The sequence below is a fragment of the Mustelus asterias genome, chromosome 22, assembly GCF_964213995.1.
Source record: "Mustelus asterias chromosome 22, sMusAst1.hap1.1, whole genome shotgun sequence".
NCBI lineage: Eukaryota > Metazoa > Chordata > Chondrichthyes > Carcharhiniformes > Triakidae > Mustelus > Mustelus asterias.
In genome coordinates this window covers 11,311,249-11,334,006 of record NC_135822.1, presented here as the reverse complement: position 1 = coordinate 11,334,006, position 22,758 = coordinate 11,311,249, and the positions used below count along the sequence as shown (strand labels likewise).

The 22,758-nt window shown below is 46.6% G+C and overlaps 1 protein-coding gene across 1 annotated transcript in view; it reads right to left on the bottom strand.

Annotated features, from left to right (window-relative positions):
- LOC144509848 (putative pleckstrin homology domain-containing family N member 1) overlaps positions 1-22,758 on the bottom strand; it is a 53,930-nt gene that overhangs the window by 13,047 nt on the left and 18,125 nt on the right. The window contains exons 5-8 of the mRNA XM_078238744.1: positions 16,536-16,622; positions 12,198-12,261; positions 6,847-6,980; positions 4,572-4,718 (exon numbers count right to left, since the gene is read on the bottom strand). Of these exons, the coding sequence (XP_078094870.1) occupies positions 4,572-4,718; positions 6,847-6,980; positions 12,198-12,261; positions 16,536-16,622 (432 nt within the window). The remainder of the gene's footprint in view (positions 1-4,571; positions 4,719-6,846; positions 6,981-12,197; positions 12,262-16,535; positions 16,623-22,758) is intronic.

Here is a 22,758-nt window from a genome sequence, read left to right as displayed (position 1 = left end):
GCAAATGGAATTTTGTCCTTCATTGCTAGAGGGATGGAGTTTAAAAACTTATGTTGCAGCTGTATAGGGTGCTGGTGAAGCCTGGAATACTATGTACAGTTTTGGTCTCCTTACTTGAGAAAGGATATAGTAGCACTGGAGGGGGTGCAGAGGAGATTCATTAGGTTGATTCCGGAGTTGAGAGGGTTGGCTTATGAGGAGAGACTGAGTAGACTGGGGCGAGACTCACTGGAATTCAGAAGAATGAGGGGAGATCTTATAGAAACATATAAGATTATGAAGGGAATAGATAAGATAGAAGTAGGGAAGTTGTTTCCACTGGTGGGTGAAACTAGAACGAGGGGACATGGCCTCATAATAAGGCCCTGTTTGTGAACAGAACTCCTATTTACCTGACGAAGGAGCAGCGCTCCGAAAGCTAGTGGATTTTGCTATCAAATAAACCTGTTGGACTGTTGTGAGACTTCTTACTGTACTCAAAATAAGGGGCAGCAGATTTAGGACTGAGTTGAGGAGGAACTTCTTCACCCAAAGGGTTGTGAATCTGTGGAATTCCCTGCCCAGTGAAGCAGCTGAGGCTACCTCATTGAATGTTTTTAAGGTAAGGATAGATAAATTTTTGAACAGTAAAGGAATTAAGGGTTATGGTGAGCGGGCGGGTAAGTGGAGCTGAGTCCATTGGTAAAATTGGTAAAAACTGGACTCTACATATCTGAGGTAAAAGTGCTAACCACTGTGCCACCGTGCCACCATCTTCTGGTCTTCTTCAAGATAGCATTCTGGGATATTTCACATTAACCTGGGAGGACGGACAAGGTCTGAGTTCTAACGTCTCATCTGAAAGATGGTACCTCCAACCATACTGCATTGGGATGACACCAAGATTGGTGGCATCGTGGACATTGAAGAAGGTTATCTCGATTGCCTTAGTTTCTGTATTCAAATTCCAGAGTGTGACCTGAACTCAAAAATTACTAACTCATGGGTAAGAGGGCCACAAACTGAGCCATAGCCAATGCATGTAAAAAAGAAAGTGCCCCCAATAGTTTAATGGATAAAAGAACTCTAAAGAAGAAGGTGTTTCTGTTGCTTCAGGGAGAGGGGAGAATGTCAGCTTGGGGTTCATCCCCTGGTCAATCTTCAGTGACGCTCGCTGGAATGGACATGGTGTTAATATGAGGGTAAGACTGGGTCATTATTGGCTGTTATTTCTCTACACTCCACTCACCACCCATACCCACCCAGGAATAATGGGTCTCGGATCAATCAAAATTAGACTGTTCGGGCCCGGGGAACTTTACTCCAACAAGAGCCAATCAGCAGAGGAGAAAAATAGAAAGAAAGGAATTGAGGGTCGGAAACCTTCAAGAGAAAAGCATAAAGAGTTGATGGAATTAGCAGAGAATCTAAAGTGCCTGACAGAGGAAAAAAAGTGAACAGTGCACGTAAAGAAAGGAAAGAATGAGGCAGAAAGTTCTGGAAGGCGGATCAATGGATAAGGCAGATCAATGGATGAGGCAGAGAAAAGCACAATCTGGAAAAATTGCTCCAAGCCTTGTGATATGGCGTACATAAAATCCCTGCAGTGCAGAAAGAGGCCATTTGGCCCATAGGGTCTGCACCAACAATGATCCAACCCAGGCCCTATCCCTGTAACTCCACATATTAACCCTCTAATCCCTCTTACCTACGCATCCTGGGATACTAAGGGGCAATTTAGCATAGCCAATGCACCTAAACCACACATCTTTGGATTGTGGGAGGAAACCGGAGCACCCGGAGGAAACCCACGCAGACACGGGGAGAACATACAAACTCCGCACAGACAGTGACCCAAGCCGGGAATCGAATACAGGTCCCTGGCGCTGTGAGGCAGCAGTGCTAACCACTGTGCTACCGTGCCGCCCACAATTGTTTTGGAGTTCACCAAGTGGTGGATAGAGTGGAGACTAAGCCCCTCTTCAGAGAGGGACAGGGAGATAGGAGGCTGAGGCACCCATGGCTACTCTCACATGGGCAAATGCAGAATGAAGTTAGCCACCAGTTTGAACAAGTTGCTTTGCTGTCTTTACTGTTGGGTGCGGTGCAGAGGACAAAAAAATCAACCAGTGAGTAATGTTAAAATAAAAATTAGATTCAAAGGGGAGGAACAGAACAAAAGCACAGCTTAAAAATTCTCCGGCTATTATCGCTTACGCATTTCTCGCAATCGCCTCAGCGAGACATGGTGAAAATATTTTCATTGTAAAGGTGAGTTGACATACTTACAGTTATCTTGCATTTAGCCTTTGATATCATATCTGTGCTGTGGCCAGTACTTCCCCTCTGAAGCGCACACGCAAAGTCAGAAATCACACACTCCATATAAACAGCTCTGAATATTACCCACAGCTAACTGATAATAGTCACCATGTTTCAGTAACGAGATAAACACAGCGCTACTATTTAGTTCAAACTGGCAGGAGCGAGGCACTGTTTCACATCAAACTACCATGCTTGCCATCTTCCTAACTTGGCAAGGTGGGTGGGGGCATGCCCTCGATTGCATTTCCCACCCTAAGCCACGAGTAGGGGAAGCCTGCGGCAAGTAGCTCATTTCCTGAATCCACCAAAACCTGTCCACAATCTACAAGGCACAAGTCAGGAGTGTAATGAAATACTCTCTCCTTGCCTGGATGAGTGCAGTTCCAACAATACTCAAGAAGCTCGACACCACCCAAGACAAATAGGCCCATTTCACCACCTCCAACATCCACTCCCTCCACCGCCATCTCACAGTGGCGGCAGTACGTACCATCTACAAGATCCACTGCAGGAACTCACCAAGGTTCCTGACACAGCACCTTCTAAACCAAAGACTTCTAACATCTAGAAGGACAAGGGCAGCAGATACCTGGGAACGCCACCACCTGGAGCTTCCCCTCCAAGCCACACGCCATCCTGACTTTGAAATATATCACCGTTCCTTCACTGTCGCTGGGTCAAAATCCTGGACTTCCCTTCCTACCAGCACCGAGGGTGTACCTATCCCACATGGATTGCAGCAGTTCAAGAAGGCAGCTCCCACCACCTTCTCAGGAATAATTAAGGATGGGCAGCAAATGATGGTCCAGCCTGCGACACCCGCATCCCACGAAAGAAGAAAAAATGACTGCTGTAAGATTCTGCCTCTCATGATTGCATTAATGTCAAGGCAAATAGTTCAAATTCTAGAAAATGCTTCAAATTTAACACCTTCACAATCAGAGGCGAGAGTATAATACAAGCTTGTGCCTAAGGAGGCCATGAAGCTACGATGCACTCTCTTGTCTCACTGAAACTCGTTGCATTGTCTTTTCCCATAATCCCAATCACCCAGGGTGAGGGACAAGTGTAGCTTTAGTAGCTTTTCATGCCAGGTATGAACATTGCAGCGTTTCTTAAAGGATGAAGACAATTTCTTTTTTTTCTAACATGCCACAGAGTCCTCAGAGTGCAGAAGGAGGCCATTTGGCCCATCGAGTCTGCACTGATTCACCAACACAGCATCCCACCTAGGCATTATTCCCGTAAACCCATGTATTTGTTTCACTAATCCCCTCAACCAACACACCTCTGAACACTAAGGCCAATTTAGCATGGCCAATCCACCTAACGTGCACATCTTTGGATATTAAGGGGCAATTTACCATGGCCAATTCATGCAACCAGAACATCTTTGGACACCAAAGGGCAATTCCGGCCTCAGGTAACTGTCTGCGTGGAGCTTACACATTCTCCCCATGTCTGTGTGGGTTTCCTCTGGTGCTCCAGTTTCCTCCCACAGTCCAAAGGTGTGTAGGTTAGGTAGATTGGCCAGGGTGGATGTGCTGGGTTGCGGGGATGAGGCAGGGAGGTGGGCCTGAGTGGGATGCTCTTCAGAGGGTCGAATGGTCTCCTTCTGCACTGTAGGGATTATGATAGGGTGACAGTTCGGGGCAATAATGAAACTGTGCTGCATTGTTGTAGGTGCCCATCTTTCAATACAATGCTTAGCAAAGGCCTCTGTTGTCAGATCAGCTCAACGTCAAAGACCCTGTGAAGAAAACATTGCCACTGTCCTTGCTAACATTTAAAAAAATATCTGGAATTAAGAATCTACTGATGACCATGAAACCATTGCCGATTGTCAGAAAAACCCATCTGGTTCACTAATGTCCCTTTAGGGAAGGAAATCTGCCGTCCTTACCCAGTCTGGCCTACATGTGACTCCAGAGACACAGCAATGTGGTTGATTCTCAACTGCCCTCCAAGGGCAACTAGGGATGGGCAATAAATGCTGGCCCAGCCAGCGATGCCCATGTCCCACAAGTGAATTTTTAAAATTCCTCCTGCACCCAATACCACCAAGAAACAAATGAACAATTCATTAATCACATCTGCTGAATGTGGGATCCTGCTGTGCAAATATTGGCTGTCAACAACAGGAGAGCAGAATTACAAAAAAATATTATTAATTAGTGCTGGAGTATAAGACAGCCCAAAGCCCTATATACTTATTGACATACTCTTAATGAATGGTCTAAGCAGATGTTAACTTAAATCTGACCGACCTCACTCTGTGCAAATTTGATTTTCACCATGGACAAGTAAATGATGCCTCCCAGATGTTGGATGGGGCTTCCTTCCCAGTCTTTAATGGGATTCTGCAGCAGATATTTCTCCAGCTCCTGTCTCTTCCATGTCTCATCGCAAGGAATCTTTCCATCGGAACCAATAAACAAAGAAGATTAAATAAAATACCGACATGTTTCCCTGTTGGGTGCACTCACAAAGAGTTCAAAAAGAGAAAGCAAGCTCCTTCATATATATCTCTGCGGCAAATTCAAGGAAGCCAGTCAGGTTACGCAGGGACCAGGAAGGATTTGAGTTCTACTAAATTCTCCCTCCCAGGTCATGGCGAAGGTGATGAACGAGTTCGCACATCTCCAGAAATATCACTTGTACAAAGTAGGTATAAATCCATAACAGACCCATTGTCTTAACATTCCCGTCATTCCCTTGTTCTGAAAAAAAACCACTCTCCAGATGCAAAGACAGATACAATTCACAATTACAAATTGTACCCTTCAATGATAAGAGGTCTGTTTGACCTTCAAAAAGGGGATAATTTGACGTCACTGATTTCGTGTCCATAGCTCCTGACCCGCTTGTCTTTTTCCCTTTTGTCAATCCACTCGTACGTCATTGACGTATGAAGAGAGATTGAACAGTTTAGGCCCATACTCTCTGGAATTTAGAAGAATGAGGGGAGATCAAATTGAGGTATACAAGATGATAAAAGGTATGGATAAAGTAGACGTGGAGCGGATGTTTCCTCTTGTGGGGCATTCTAGAACGAAAGGTCATAGTCTTGGTTTAAGGGGTAGCAAATTTAAAACAGAGTTGAGGAGAAACTACTTCTCCCAAAGGGTTGTGAATCTGTGGAATTCGCTCCCCCAAAGTGTGGTGGATGCTGGGACAGTGAGTAAATTTAAGGAGGAGCGAGACAGATTTTTAATTGATAATGGGTTGAAGGGTTATGGGGAGAAGGCAGGAAAATGGGGATGAGGAGCATATCAGCCATGATCGAATGGCGGAGTGGACTCGATGGGCCGACTGGCCTAATTCTGCTCCTATATCTTATGAACGTCTCAACTTACGAATACTCAAGCCAAGTTATAAATTTCAATGATCATTTTTTAAATTAGAACTTCCTTTAAATGGCAATGACCTCCCCCCACCCCCCACCCCCCACCCCCCACCACCCTGCCGGCCCATTGGATGGCCAATTGACTGCTTTTTTCTATCTTGTCTGAAGGACTGATCTTCATGAGTGAGCCTTGATACTGGATACTAACTGTCCACTTCAGCACAGGAAGAGTTAAAACAGAGCTCATCCCCACTCACATGCCATCCAGATATATATTTGTCACCATTGGGTAGTGAACAGGACAGGAACTCTGCTAGATTTCCCATTTTCCTTGGTACCACAATCACTGAGGTTAATTGCAATGTCCCAGCTGGTACCCTGGCCAATACTAGTTGACTTAATGCAGACCAGTGACAGAACCCAGGACTCTCCAAAATTATCTCATACAAATTCACATCAAGAAACAAGGCCCAGATCTTCCAGTCTCCAGATGTTCGAACCCCAGAGTTGCCCCAGAAGTGCACCGGGGGACCCCCTCAGAAGATCCCATACACCGGATTTGTCAGGGAAGTTTTAACTTCCATTGGGCAATTACCCTGCATCTGGAATCCTCCGAAGCTCTGAGTTAAAAGAGACTTTGGATGGTTCCAATTTACCAAGCAGATTGGGTAACCCAGGAAAAGCTAGAAGGATTAAAACCAATGCCAACTCAAAGAACAAAGAACAAAGAACAGTACAGCACAGGAAACAGGCCCTTCGGCCCTCCAAGCCTGCGCCGCTCCTTGGTCCAACTAGACCAATCGTTTGTATCCCTCCATTCCCAGGCTGCTCATGTGAAAAGAACAAAGAACTCCTGCATAACTCTGTTGGTGAGATCCCTCTGACTCCTCACTGGACGCCCACACTCTTCCCCAGCCCCTCACCCTTTTGCTTTACACACATTATTTCTCTCCTGGCTTGACAAAGCAGCTGGGGACATTTAAACTCACCAGAATATGGCAGCTGGAGTTGCAAAGAGGAAGTATAACTTTGTTTCCTCTAACACTCCAGCACCAAAAAGGAAGGACCCTTCACTTATCTCAGGAAGCCGGGTTCGAAAGTCCACGTGAGAAATGTGGAGCTCCAATGCGAGGTAAGTAAATAGGATTGTCACCCTCGGAAGCCCATTAAGTCTAAATAAATAGCACATTTCTCACCAGTACAGATAACTTTTGCTGTTTATGTGGACGATAGATGGAGGCCTTCTTCACTCTCCTTGGCAAATGAGCCATCCATATTCTAAACTCATCTGGATCTGAGCAAGTGATTACCCTAGAGTCAAACATGGACCCTGATGAGAAAATAAAACAGAGAGAAATGAGGACAATTTAAAGCCTACTCTATTATGAAGCCATCCAGGTGTCTGTCGTCTTACAATAGATTTTCCTACTCTTAAAGTACACAATGCAAAATCTTCAGCCACAATTTAGTGTCAGCTCATTTGCTTTAACCTTTAGTCTCCCATATCCTCAAGGCGCTAATGTTGTTCAAGGTATAAAATTGCCACAGCATCAGTGGAGAGTATGACATATATCGAGATATCTGTATCTATGGATTCTTTGTCACTTTTCTCATCATCCATTTCTCTGCCACCACTCATAAATTCCTCTCACATTCGCAGCTGTAGGAACTTGCTTTTGCCACAGTTGATGTTGGAGAAATTCCCCTGGCCACATCAGCCTCTCACAGTTCGTTTTTTGGATTTTGTCTTGAACTCTGCCATCCTGATATTCCATTGCCAAAGACATGAGGCATAATTGGGCTTTGATCATTCTTAATCCTTCACCTGTTGTCTCTCTTTCAAAAACCACTTGATCCCTGAATGATTCATTTGCAACCTGCTTCATACTGTATCTTAGAATCCCTACAATGCAGAAGGAGGCCATTCGGCCCATTGGGTCTGCACCAACTTTCTGACAGAGCATCAGATCCAGGCCCTTTCCCTCTAGTCCCAAGTATTTACAACGCAAATCTATATATCTTTGGACACTAAGGGGCAACTTAGCATGGCCAATCCATCTAACCTGCACATCTTTGGATTGTGGAAGGAAACTGGCGCACACGGAGGAAACCCACACAGACATGGGGAGAACGTGCAAACTCCACACAGAGGGCGAAACGTTCCCACCCTGCTCGCCATGGGAATAGCGTAGTGGGCAGGATACTGACCATGCAAAGGTCTGTTGACCTCGGGCAGGATTTTCTGGTCTTGGGGCGAGTACGGCCAGAAAATCCCACCCAGACAGTCACCCATGGCTGGAATTGAACCCAGGTCCCTGACGCTGTGAGGCAACAGTGCTGCTAACCACTGCGCCAATCTATTGTAAGTCACAGTATTCAAGACACAGAGCTTCTTGTGGACAGAAAATAATCCTAACTTCTCCGATCTAGCTTCATTACTGAAGTTTCTCATCCCCGGAGCCAATGTCGTGAATCTTTTCTGCACGCTCTCTAATGTCTTTACATCCTCCCTGAAGTGTGGAGACCGGAACTGGATTGAATATGACTTGTGTGTTGTGGCTGCATTGCAACACTGAAGTGTCAGCATAGCTAAGTAACACTCGGTGTCTCTGACCTGATGAAGGAGCAGCGCTCCAAAAGCTCGTGATACCAAATAAACCTGTTGGACTTTAACCGGGTGTTGTGGGACTTCTTATTGAGGAGGGATGTAGTTGCATGATTCAGAGAAGGTTCACTCAATTGATTCCAAAGATGAGGGGTTTGACTTATGAAGAGACAATGGCAATTTATATTCCTCAGAGTTTAGAAGAATGAGAGATCTAATTGAGGTGTACAAGATGAGAAGGGGGATTGACAAAGTAGACGTGAGAGGGTGTTTCCCCTTGTGGGTCAATCTAGAACAGGTGGTCATAGATTTGGGATAATGGGTGGCAGATTTAAAGTAGAGATGAGGAAAATTTACTTCTCTCAAGGGGTGGTGAGTCTGTAGAATTCACTGCCCCAGAGTGGGGTGGGATGCCGGGACATTGAGTAAATTTAAGAAAGAGATGGACAGATTTTTAATTAGTGAGAGTTTGAAGGGCTATGGCGAACGGGCGGGAAAGTGGAGTTGAGGGCGAGATGAGATCAGCCATGATCATATTAAATGGCGGAGCAGGCTAAAGGGGCTGAATTGCCTACTCCTGCTCTTAGTTCTTATGTTCTTACGACTCACAGCTAATCAAACAGGGAAGAATTTGATCCTTAGAAATATATCGGCCATTCCTTTGCAGTCGCTGGGTCAAAATCCTGGAATCCCCTCCCTAACCGCATTGTGGGTCAACCCACAGCACGAGAGCTGCAGCGATTCAAGAAGGCAGCTCACCACCACCTTCTCAAGGGGCAAGTAGGAATGGGCAATAAATGCTGGTCCAGCCAGCGATGCCCATGTCCCATCAGCGAATAAAATAAAAAGTCTGAAATGAGTGTGAACCCAGGTCCCAGAATCAGATTTCACCTGTTGTGGAAAATATTTTGCTGACTATATAGCAAGCTGAAGTGACTATCGAGAGTGACATCATTGTTTTGAAGACCAGAGCAAACTCAGTCACGGAGACACCTCGCCTGTTATCGCTGCTTTCTAAAGGGCAACCGCAGCCGGTTTGCAGCCTTCACATGAACACTCGATCTGCCTCAATAAAAAAGCCCAGCTTGGTGCTGGGTGACATTTGAAACTCTGAATTAAAAGGTTGTGGGTTGAAGGCTCACTTCATAGATTTGAGCACAAAGCTTGAGCTTGGCGCTTCGCTGTCGTCCTGGAGGAGTGCTGCATTAGAAGGGCGGCACGGTGGCATAGTGGTTAGCACTGCTGTTTCACAATGCTAGGGAGCCAGGTTCGATTCCCGGCTTGGGTCATTGTATGTGTGGAGTTTGCATGTTCTCCCTGTGTCTGCATGGGTTTCCTCCGGGTGCTCCTGTTTCCTTCCACAGTCCGAAAGAGGTGCATTGGCCATGCTAAGTTTTCGCTCAGTGTACCCAAATAGATGCCGGACTGTGGTGCCTAGGGGAATTTCACAGTAACTTAATTGCAGTGTTAATGTAAGCCTACTTGTGATGCCAATAAACTTAAACACCACTTTCAAAGGGGATGTTAAAGCAGTTAAGGGTGGGAGGGAAGCACATGACATTAATCAAAGAAGAACAGGGTGTCCTGGACAACATTCCTCCCTCATCCAATACCAACAAAAAATGATTAAATGCTTATTCGTCTCGTTATTGTCTGTGGCACCTGTGTTCAGGAAAGATCTGCTGAAATGAAGGCCTTTCCTCTCTCTCAAATGGTTTTGAAATGTTTGAGTAGCAGCCCAATTGGATTAAGACTCTGGAACTCAATTCAGTTCAAACAAGACAGATTTCGATCAGGTCCAACCTGAATCCAGTTGATCTTTCTCTACACCCTAGCTATGACTGTAACACTACATTCTGCACTCTCTCATTTCCTTCTTTATGAACGGTATGCTTTGTCTGTATAGCATGCAAGAAACAATACTTTTCACTGTATGTTAATACATGTCACAATAATAAATCAAATCAAGTCCCAGAGGCGAATTTCACCTCTTAAAGAAAATGTTTTGGTGAATAAATCTACAAATTAATAAAGCAAAATTGATTGCCGCATTTCCCCAAGTAGCAAAAGCATTTCAAAAGTAGTAAATTAGTTTCAGAGATCCAGGTGGCATGGTGGCACAGTGGTTAACACTGCTGCCTCAGCAGGGACCCAGGTTCAATTCCCGGCTTGGGTCACTGTCCGTGTGGAGTTTGCACGTTCTCCCTGTGTCTGCGTGGGTTTCTTCCGGGTGCTCAGGTTTCCTCCCACAGTCCATAGATGTGCGGGTTAGGTGGATTAGCCATGCTAAATTGCCCCTTAGTGTCTAGCTAGGGTAAATGCATGGGGTTACAGAGACATGGCCGAGGTGGGATTGTGGTCAGTGCAGATTCGATGGGCCGAATGGCCTTCTCCTGCACTGTAGCATTCTATGGTTCGATGATCTTCATGATAGCTTCAAACTGAGGGAAGATGCTGGATCAATGTTAATTTTTTTTTGTTTGATCAAACAGCACAGAGTACCTGGGACAGGGGGCTACTGTAACAGAAAAGAAGCCCCTTTGTCTGACCTGGATTATTTACTTGTTGACCACTGTACACTCAAAGTTATTATTAAATGCAGTTAGCTGATTTCGCAAGATGCAATCAATATATATGATGGACTGATAGCCTGTCGATTATTAGTTTAAAGTTTATTTATTAGTCACAAGTCGGCTTACATTAACACTGCAATGATGTTACTGTGAAAATCCCTTCGTCGCTACACTCCAGCACCTGTTCGGGTACACTGGGGGAGAATTCAGCATGGCCAACACTTGTTTTGGAGTGTGGGAGGAAACCAGAGCACCCGGAGGAAACCCACGCAGACACAGGGCGAATGTGCAGACTCCGCACAGACAGTGACCCAAGCTGGGAATTGAACCCGGGTTTCTGGCACTATGAGGCAGCAATGCTAATCACTGTGCCGCCATATTAATATCTTGTTCTATTTGTCAAAGGATGGTTTAATAAGTGAATGGTGACTGATCGTAGAGCCCTTGGTGTCATCCAGCCCCACAAAATCTCTGATAGCTGTCTAACTAGATTTCAATGTCCATCAGCTCCCAACGAGGCTGTGCGTAAACTTTCTCTGCAAACTTCATTGGTATTTGGAGGGCTCTGAATATCTGATCATTTTGATGGAGCTATGAGAAAGAAAGACTCACATTTGCATAGCACCTAATCACAACCCTCTGGATGTCTCAAGTATTTTACGACTAGTGCATTTTTGAAGTGTGCTCACTGCTGCAATGTGGGGCACGCAGCAGTCAATTTACGCACAGCAAGCTCCCACAAACAACAAGATGATAATGAGCGCACCATCTATTTTTGTCATGATGTGGAGATGCAGGCGTTGGACTGGGGTGGGCACAGAAAGAAGTCTCACAACACCAGGTTAAAATCCAACAGGTTTATTTGGAATCACGAGCTTTCGGAGCACCGCTCCATCAGTGGCTATAATAATACGGCCACTCACCTGATGAAGGAACAGCGCTCCGAAACATAGAAGATAGGAGCAGGAGGAGGCCGTTTGGCCCTTCGAGCCTGCTCCGCTATTCATTACGATCATGGCTGATCGTCCAACTCAATAGCCTAATCCTGCTTTTTCCCCATTTGCCCCATTGATCCCATTCGTCCCAAATGCTATATCCAGCCTCCTCTTGATTACATTCAATGTTTTGGCATCAACTACTTCCTGTGGTAATGAATTCCACAGGCTCACCACTCTTTGGGTGAAGAAATGTCTCCTCACCTCCGTCCTAAATGGTCTACCCTGAATCCTCAGACTGTGACCCTTGGTTCTGGACTCCCCCACCATCGGGAACATCCTCCCTGCATCTACCCTGTCTAGTCCGGGTAGAATTTTATAAGTCTCTGTGAGATCCCCCTCATTCGTCTGAATTCATATTTTTTTGCTCTTACCAGTAATTTCAAAAGTGTCTTTCGTCAATGCCTTGACTGAGATCCCGGACAGTGGTAACAATCCCTGGAAAATAAAGAGGGTATTAGTGAAATGTTAGCCATTCTTTTGTTCCATCCAGAGTGAGGCAGTTGTGTCTTTTTAAGGCTCACTCTTTATCCCCTCAAAGTGTTTAGAAACTTTTAATATTCAATCATTTCACAGGAAACCTTTCTCCCCAGTCAACAGTTTTCCCTCTAATTGTTTTTGTGACAAAATCTCTCATATACATGTTGCTCACACTCACTTCCATTCATTGTACACAGCTTCCTTACACAATCACATCGCTCGCACAGTCCCTCATGCACAAGGTTAATCTTTTTTTATCCATTCGTGGGATATGGGTGTCACTGACTGGCCAGCATTTATTGCCCATCCCTAGTTGCCCGAGGGCAGTTGAGAGTCAACCACATTGCTGTGGCACTGGAGTCACATGTCGGCCAGACTGATTAAGGATGGCAAATTTCCTTCCCTAAAGGACATTAGTGAACCAAATGGGTTTTTCCGACAATCGACTATGGTTTCATGGTCATCAGTAGATTCTTAGTTCCAGATATTTTTTATTGAATTCAAATTCCACCATCTGCCGTGGCGGGATTCGAACCCGGGTCCCCAGAACATTAGCTGAGTTCCTGGATTAATAGTCTAATGACAATACCACGAGGCCATCGCCTCCTCTATATTATTATCCTAGAATCCCTACAGCGCAGATGGAGGCCAGTCGGCCCATCAAGTCTGCACTGAACGCAATCCCACCCATACAGTCATCTCTTACATCTGTCTCCCATATACACATGTCCTTTTACACGTGTGTCTATTACACGCAGATGTGGAGATGCCGGTGTTGGACTGGAGTGGACAAGATGAGAGGTCACATGATGCCAGGTTACAGTCCAACAGGTTTATTTGAAATGACAAGCTTCCACAGTGCTGCTCCCTTGTCACCTGATGGAGGCTTGTGATTTCAAATAAACCTGTTGCACTAAAGTTTTAAAGTTTATTTATTTAGTGACACAAGTAGGCTTACATTCACACTGCAATGAAGTTACTGTGAAAATCCCCTAGTCGCCACACTCCGGCGCCTGTTCGGGTACACTGAGGGAGAATTTAGCACTGCCAATGCACCTAACCAGCACATCTTTCGGACTGTGGGAAGAAACCGGAGCACCTGGAGGAAACCCATGCAGACACGGGGAGAATGTGCAGACTCTGCACAGACAGTGACCCAAGCCGGGAATCGAACTCAGGCCCCTGGCGCTGAGGCAGAAATGCTAATCACTGTGCCACTGCTATAACCTGGTGTTGTGATTACACACAGATTCCTCCTACAGGCTATTACCATTTCACTGTAAGTAGAGATTATTCCCTCCCTTGGTTCCAACCTCAACCAGAGATCCTTGGAGAGCCAGGCTTCGGGCAATGACCTGACCCCTCCCCACTCCGGAGTAGAACTACCCATCCAGCAAGACGAGAAGTTCAGAAAACCATCCTGCCTCCACTCACAGGGAGTGGGGAGGATAGTTTGGGTACATTTCAAAACCACGTGGGTAACACTTCTCGCCTCTGAGGCAGAACGATGTGGGTTAAAGTTCCAGTCTAGGACCTGAGTGTGGAAATCAAAGCTGAAACCCCGGTGTGGTATTGAGGAAGTGCCACATTGTCATTTGTCTCTTGGAGAGATGTTAAATAGATAGGCAGGAAGTGAGTGCGCTGGAGGGTACAGAGATTCACCAGAACGCTGCCTGGCTGGGAGGGGCTGAGTTATGAGGAAAGGTTGGATAGGCTGGGGCTGTTTTCCTTGGAGCAGCGAAGGTTGAGAGGGGACCTGGTAGAGGTGTATAAGATAATGAGGGGCAGAGATAAGGTGGATAAGAAGGCACTTTCTCCATTAGTAGAGGGGTCAATAATCAGGTGGCATTGACTTAAAGTAAGAAACTAAAGTTTAAAGTTTATTCATTAGTGTCACAAGTAGGCCTACATTAGCACGCCAATGAAGTTACTGTGAAAACCTCCAAGTCGCCACACTCCAGCGCCTGTTCGGGTACACTGAGGGAGAATTTAGCATGGCCAATGCACCTAACCAGCACGTCTTTCAGACTGTGGGAGGAAACCGGAGCACCCGGAGGAAACCCACGCAGACACGGGGAGAATGTGCAGACTCCGCACAGACAGTGACCCAAGCCAAGAGTCGTACCCGGGTCCCTGGCGCTGTGAGGCAGCAGTGCTAACCCACAGTGCCACCCATTGGCTCAGAGGGAAGTTGGGGAGAAACTTTTTCACCCAGAGGGTGGTGGGAATTTGGAACTTGCTGCCTGAAAGGGTGGTTGAGTCAGAAACCCTGGTAACATTCAGTTCTTTTTTAACATTATTTACTATTGTCACAAGTAGGCTTACATTAACATTGCAATGAAGTTACTGTGAAAATCCCCTAGTCACCACACTCCAGCGCCTGTTTGGGTACACTGAGGGAGAATTTAGCATGACCAATGCACCTAACCAGCACGTCTTTGGACTGTGGGACGAAACCGGAGCACCCGTAGGAAACCCAGTGAGACACAGGGAGAATGCACAGACAGTGAGGCAAGCCAGGAATCGAACCCAGGTCCCTGGTGCTGTGAGGCAGCAGTGCTAACCATTGTGCCAACCTACTGCCCATTTAATAATTACTTAGATATTCACTTGTGTTGCCGTAACCTCCAGGGCTATGAACCAAGCACTGGAAAATGGGATTAGTGTAGTCAGATCTTTGTTGACTGGCCTGGACACAATGGGCCGAATGGCCTCCTCCTGTGCTGTAATCATCTATGAATCGAGGAATCCATGAGATGTTAGGTTTCAGGTGGAGGGAAAAGATACGGATTTGAAGAGGAATTAATCCTTGTTGTCCTTGTTGTCCAGGCCAATAGCCACCCCTGAATCAACATGACAAAAGCAGGTTCTCTGATCATTACCACATTGCTGTGCACAGATTGGCAGCCACATTTCCTAGATTTCAGCGGTGGTTCCACTGCAGAAATAATTAGTCGGCTGCACAGCACTTTAGGGATGTCCTCTGGTCATGAAGGATGAGTAAGAATCTTCCTTTCTATAATCTCAGCCTATTTTTTTATTCATTCATGGGAAGTGGGGCGGCACGGTGGCACAGTGGTTAGCACTGCTGCCTCACAGCACCAGGGATCCGGGTTCGATTCCCGCTTGGGTCTGTGTGGAGTTTGCATGTTCTCCCCCTGTCTGCGTGGGTTTCCTCCGGGTGCTCTGGTTTCCTCCCACAGTCCAAAGATGTGTGGATTGGCCATGCTAAATTGCCCCTTAGTGTCAGGGTGACTAGCTAGAGAAAATGCATGGGGTTATGAGGATAGAGCCTGGGTGGGATTGTGGTCGGTGCAGACTCGATGGGCCGAATGGCCTCCTTCTGCACTGTAGGATTCTATGGACATGGGTGTCACTGGCTGGCCAGCATTTATTGCCCTCCTTGGCTGCCCTTGGAGAGTAATTGAGAGCCACATTGCTGTGGCTCTGGAGTCACCTGTAGGCCAGACCAGGTAAAGATGGCCGATTTCCTACCCTAAAGGACATTAGTGAACCAGATGTTTTTTTCTGACTGTTGACAATGAAACCGTTGCTTTCATTGTCATTGGTTTCATGGTCATCAGTAGATTTTTAATTCCAGATTTTTTTTTCATTGAATTCAAGTTCCACCATCTGCCGTGATGGGATTTGAACCCTGGGTCCCCAGAACATTAGCTGAGTTGCTGAATTAATAGTCTTGTGATAATACCACTAGGCCATCGCCTCCCCTCATTGCCTTCTCCCAGGTGAGAGATGTTAAATGCGATGGGCTCAGAAATACCAGGCTGGACAGTGACGTGGAAAAAGGAGGCGGCAAGACAAGTCAATTTCCTGCCCTTCTCCCAACATCGCGCCCCCTGGAACAGCCCCAATTCCCCCCCTCCCCTCTCTGCAGCACATCCCCTCCCCAACCCCCCTCCTCCAAACAACACTGACTCTCTTATTTGGTTGCTTTTGCTACCAAATAAACCTGTTGGACTTTAACCTGGTGTTGTTAAACTTCTTACTGTGTCTCCTCAGCATGTCAAGGAGGGGAACAATAAGAGAGAGGTTTGGAGCGTACTGTTGGGTCTCAGGGGATGAAATTGGTCCACAGCAACCTCAAATCGGCAGTTCATTTCAGTCTCAAACTATTGGATTCAACGGAAACGTACAAGGCTGTCGTGTGAGGGAACATCAACCCATCGTTCTGCAATCTGATTTAAAAGGAAAGAGAATGCACAGATTTTTACCTGATAAATAAACTTGTTTTTCTCATCGTCAACAGCCAGAATTAATAGGTGTAATGGAAAGAGAACGAGGTGCCTTCGACCCTCTTCCTGTGGAAATTACAAAGAGGGGGTGAGGTTAAATTCTTCCACTGTATTCTTTGATTGGCGATGCATCATGGCCCGGTGACACAGTGGTTAGCACTGCTGCCTCATAGCGTCAGGGACCTGGGTTCGATTCTGACCTCAGGTCAGTTTGCACCTTCTCTCCGTGTCTGCGTGGGTTTCCTCTGGGTGCACAGTTTCCTCTCACTGTCCAAAGATGTGCGGGCTAGGTTAACTAGCCATGATAAATTGCCCCTTAGTGTCAGAGGGATTACGCAGGGTGAATACATGGGGTTACAGGGGTAGGACCTGGGTGGGATTGTCATTGGTGCAGACTCGATGGGCCAAATAACTTCCTTCTGTAGTGTAGAGATTCGATGATACATCAGCAATCATTGCAAAAAGCTACTCATGCAAGTATATGAATTCGCCCCTCAAGCCTGCTCTGCCATTCAATAAGATTGTGGTTGATCTGACTGTAACAACAACTCTACAATCCCACCGATCCAGTAACCTTTCACCCCTCTTGTTTATCAAGAATCTATTTAGCTCTGCCCTAAAAATATTTAAAGACTCTGCTTTCATCGTCTTTTGAGCAAGTTAAATTTTCTCTGAGAGAAAAAAATTCTCCTCGTCTGCGTCCTAAATGAGTAACCCCTTTTATTTAACTAGTGACCTCTAGTTCTAAGTTCTCCCACAAGAGGAAACATCCTCTCCACTTTGTCAATACTCCTCAAGTCTCAATCAAAGTCACCTCTTCTCTTCAAAACTCCAGCGGATACAAGCCTAGCCTGTCCAATCTTTCCTCACAAGACGACCCTTCTACTCCTGGAATTAAACCTTCCCCGACGAAGGGTCATCTCGACTCGAAAATTGGGCGGCACGGTGGCAAAGTGGTGAGCACTGCTGCCTCACAGTGCCAGGGACCCGGGTTCAATTCCGGCCTCAGGTAACTGCCTACACGGAGTTTGCACGCTCTCCCCGTGTCTGTGTGGGTTTCCTCCGGATGCTCCGGTTTTGTCCCACAGTCCAAAGATGTGCGGGTTAGGTGGATTGGCCACCTTAAAATTGACCGAGCGTCAGGGGGATTAGCAGGGTAAATATGTGGGCCTGGGTGGGATTGTGGTTGGTGCAGACTTCTGCACTGTAGGGATTCTATGAAATGTTGGCTCTATTCTCTCTCTTACAGATGCTGTCAGACCTGCTGAGATTTTCCAGCAATTTTGGTTTTTGTTTCAGATTCCAGCATCCACAACATTTTGCCTTTAACCTTCCCTGAACTGCTTCTAACACGATTACATCCTTCCTTAAACAAGGAGACCAATATTGTACACAGGACCACCAGATGTGGTCTCGCCAATGTCCTGTATAACTGAAGCATAACATTTCTCCTTCTGTGTTGACTTGCCCTCACAACAAATGGTAACAATTTATTAGCTTTCGTAATTACTTGTTGTACCCCATGAGCAGGTTTATTTGTCTGTGGCAAGTTGAGTAAGTGATTAATGTGTAGCTGTAATTATCAGGAGGCACACAGTGTCATCTTGCTCCATTCACTGGTTTCTGCCACTGATTCTTAATGATAAATGCATCTCACTAAAATATTCCACTGTAAATCTTCAGTGCTGGGTTGGTGTTGCCTATGCTTTGAGTGACTGGCTCAGTGGGCCAAGGGCTTTGGAAGCTAATGTTAATGTGCTGTTCATCCAGAACCCTGGTCCAGTCCCCATGAGACCAGGTCCCACCATGGCAGCTGAGGTCATTTCAATTCAATTAATTAATAAATAAAATGTGTGTCTCATTATTAAAGACCATAAAACTACTGGTTCGTGGTAAAAATTCATTCGGTTCACTAATGCCCCCCAGGGGAAGAAATCTGCCTTCCTAACCCAGTCTGGCTTACATAGAATCATAGAATCCCTACAGTGCAGGAGGAGGCCATTCGGCCCATCGACTATTCACCAACAACAATCCCACCCAAGCCCTATCCCCGTAACCCCAAGTATTTTACCCACTAATCCCCCTGACACTAAGGGGTAATTTAGCATGGCCAATCCACCCAACCCGCACATCTTTGGACTGTGGGAGGAAACCGGAGCACCCGGAGGAAACCCATGCAGACATGGGGAGAATGTGCAGACTCCACACTGACAGTGACCCGAGGCCGGAATTGAACCCGGGTCCCTGGTGCTGTGAGGCAGCAGTGCTGACCATGATGCCACCATGTCACCCAGATTTCCTTCCCTAAAGGACAACCCAGATGGGTTTTTCCGACAATCAATGGTTTCCTGGTCATCAATAGATTTTTGATTCCAGATATTTTTTATTGGATTTATTGAATTGAACATGTGATTTCAGACCCACAGCATTGGGGCTGAATCAAACTACTCTAAGCAGTCTGTGTTCAAATACAACATGACCTGGACGATATCTAGGCTTGGGCTGACAAGTGGCAAATAACATCTGTGTTGCTCTGGCACAGGCACTGACCATCTCCAACAAGAGAGAATCTAAACATCATCCCTTGACATCCAATGGCATTACCATTGCTGAAACCCCGAATATCAACATCCTACGATTGACAAGGAACTGAACTAGACTAGTCATATAAATGCTGTGGTTAGGAATTCTGCGAGGAATTCTCTCTTCCTGACTCCCCAAAGCCTATCCACTGTCTACAAGGCACAAGTCAGCAGCGTAATGGAATAATCTTCCTTGCCTGGATGAGTGCAGCTCCAACAATACTCAAGAAGCTCAATGCCATCCTGGGCAAAGCAGCCCAACTTAATTGGCACCTGATCCACCCAATATTCACTTCCTCCACCACCGACACATAGTGTGGACCATCTACAAGATGCACTGCGGGAACTCACTGATGCGCGATTGATTCACACGGGAGGCTAGAACGTACCCGGGAATAAAGGCTTTTATTCACTACAAATGGGAGCACACTACTCAACAATATTATCCCAGACTAAAGACTACTAGGAAGTAGCAGTGACCTTTATACTCCTGTAAGAAGGCGGAGTCCTGGGCGGAGCCGAACGGAGTGTACCACATAAACAGTAATAATAGGTGGAACACCCAACAACCCTAGCCCCAACAGCAACGAGAGTAACATATATACAAGTACCCATAGTGGTAACCATCTATGGTTCACCACACTCACCAAGGCTCCTTAGGCAGCACCTTCCAAGCACATGACTGCTAACATCCAGAGGTTCAAGGGCAACAGACGCATGGGAAGAACGCATCCTGGAAGTTTCCATCCTAACCATTCACCATCTTGGGTGAATATATTGGCCGTTCTCTCACTGTCACTTGGGTCAAAATCCTGGAGGTCCCTCCCTAACAGCTCTGTGGGTGTACCTACACCACACATACTCCAGCAGTTCAAGAAGGCAGTTCATCACCACCTTCTCAAGAACAATTAGGGATGGGCAATAAATGCTGGGCTGGCCAGTGACTCTCACAGCTGAAGAATAAAACAAACTCTCTTCACTCTGGCCTCCATCTGTGGCCAATTCAACCCCCATCACTCTCCTTTCTGTACTTTGTTTCTCAAGTTTCAATGCTGCCCACTCACCTGCAATTTGGAACTCTGTGCCTTGGGATTCTTTCAATCCTCCCTCTCCTGAGGACGTTAGAATCATAGACTCCTACAGTGCAGAAGGAGGCCATTCAGCCCATCGAGTCTGCACCGACCACAATCCTATCCAGGCCCTAACCCCATAACCCCATGCATTTACCCTAGTTGGTCCCCCTGATACTAAGGGGCAATTTAGACGGCCAATCAACCTAACTTGCACATCTTTGGACTGTGGGAGGAAACCGGGGCACCCGGAGGAAACCCAAGCAGGCATGGGGAGAACATGTAAACTCCACACAGGCAGTGACCCATGGCCGGAATCGACCCCGGGTCCCTGGTGCTGTGAGGTAGCAGCGCTAACCACTGTGCCACCGTGCCACCCCATGTTACTGAGATGGGCTGCAAGACGGGGTCTTGGGGACATTTCCATTGAGAGTCCAGAGCCAATCGGCAGCATGTGAATCTCTTCATTCCCAGGGTGTGACACGCAAGGACCTTACCTAACATCCAGGCACACAAGGCAAACAGCACAGGAGGAAGACCCCCCTTATGGCACTCCATAACATTCAAGGCTATAGGCCAAGTGCTGGCAAGTGGGATTCGCTGGGCAGGTCAGGGCATTTCATGCGTCGGTGCAGACTCGATGGGCCGAAGGGCCTCTTTTGCACTGTAATATTCTGTGATACTGTGATCCTGTGAAGAGACCAACATCAGCAACTCAAAGACCATCCCAATCACCCTTCCCTCCACGCTGACGCTCCTCTCATCTCCCACCCATCTCTGGCTCCTAAAATGTTTTGCTGCCATCAAAGTGATTGCTCTCACTTGAACCCTTGCTGCCAATGAGCAAAGGCATGCCATTAGTTAAAGCAACGGCAATAAACAGCTTGTTCAAATTGAACTCCACGGACTCTAATCAGTTTTTTTTTAGTTACAACTCGACTGATGGAAAACCTGCTCCTTTGAATATTTGCCAGCAATGGATCAGTGGGAGCGCTCCAGCCTCTGAGCCACAACGCTTGAGGAGCAGACCCATTCAACCAACATGACAGCAACATCTAGGTCGACACTTCCGTGCAGTACTGAGGGAGTGCAGCACTGTCAGAGGTTCTGCGTGTGCTTCACCTGAGATGTCAAAGTGAAGTCCGAATTGCCCTCTCAGACAGGTCTAAAAGCTCATTGAATCATAGAATCCCGGCAGTGGGAAGAGGCCATTTGGCCCATCGAGTCTGCACTGGCAAGTTCCCTCGGCACTATTTCAAGAAGGGCAGGGGAGCTATCCTGGGCACCATTCATTCCTCAACAGACACCCAAAGGAGATTGGTGATCATTGTCAAATGGCTTTGTGGAAGCTTGCTGTATGAACATTGATGTGGAGATGCTGGCAGTGGGGTGGGGCACAGCAAGAAGTTTCACAACACCAGGTTAAGGTCCAACAGAATTATTTGGTAGTACGAGCTTTCGGAGCGCTGCCCCTTCAGGTGAGTGGAGAGTTGTGGTCACAAACAGGGCATACATAGACACAGACTCAATTGCAAGATAATGGTTGGAATGCGAGTCTTTACAGGTAATCAAGTCTTTACAGGTGCAGACAATGCGAGTGGAGAGAGGGTTAAGCACAGGTTAAAGAGGTGTGAATTGTCTAAAGCCAGGACAATTAGTAGGATTTTGCAAACCCAGGCCAAATGGTGGGGGTTACAGATAGTGTGACATGAACCCAAGGTCCCGGTTAAGGCCGTCCTCATGTGTGTGGAACTTGGCTATCAGTTCTGCTGGGTGATTCTGCGTTGTCATGTGTCTTAAAGGCCGCCTTGGAGAACGCTTACCCGAAGATTGAAGGCTGAATGCCCGTGACTGCTGAAGTGTTCCCCAACAGGAAGGGAACACTCCTGCCTGGTGATTGTCGAGCGGTGTCCATTCATCCGTTGTATCGTCTGCATGGTCTCGCCGATGTACCATGCCTCGGGACATCCTTTCCTGCAGTGTATCAGGTTGGCCGAGTCGCACGAGCGACATAGATGTTGCTGAACAATGATTGCTGCATTTTCTACCTGAGAATGGGTCATGATTCTATATATTTTTTACATGTATCTAATTAGCGCTAAAGCACTTTGGGCTGTCAGGAGGTTGAGAAGAGCACAAGGTAAAGACAGAAATAAAAGCAAAAAATGCTGGACAGACTCAGCAGGTTTGGCAGCCTCTGTGGAGAGGAACAGAGTTAATGGCCGGAGTGTTGCGTCCATTCACGCTGGCGGGATTTCCCATCCCACTGCAGTGAACGGAGATCTTTCTGGGCGTCAGATTCTCCGACCTCGCTGCATCAGGAGCATGGTGTGAACGGCCGGTAAGATCACACCTCATGTTTCGGATCTGAATGACCCCGCTGGGGGAGGCGATGACCTCGTGTTATTATCACTAGACTATTAATCCAGAAATTCAGCTCATGTTCTGGGGACCCGAGTTTCAATCCCACCACTGCAGATGGTGGAATTTGAATTCAATAAAAAAATATCTGGAATTAAGAATCGACTGATGACCATGTAACGATTGTCG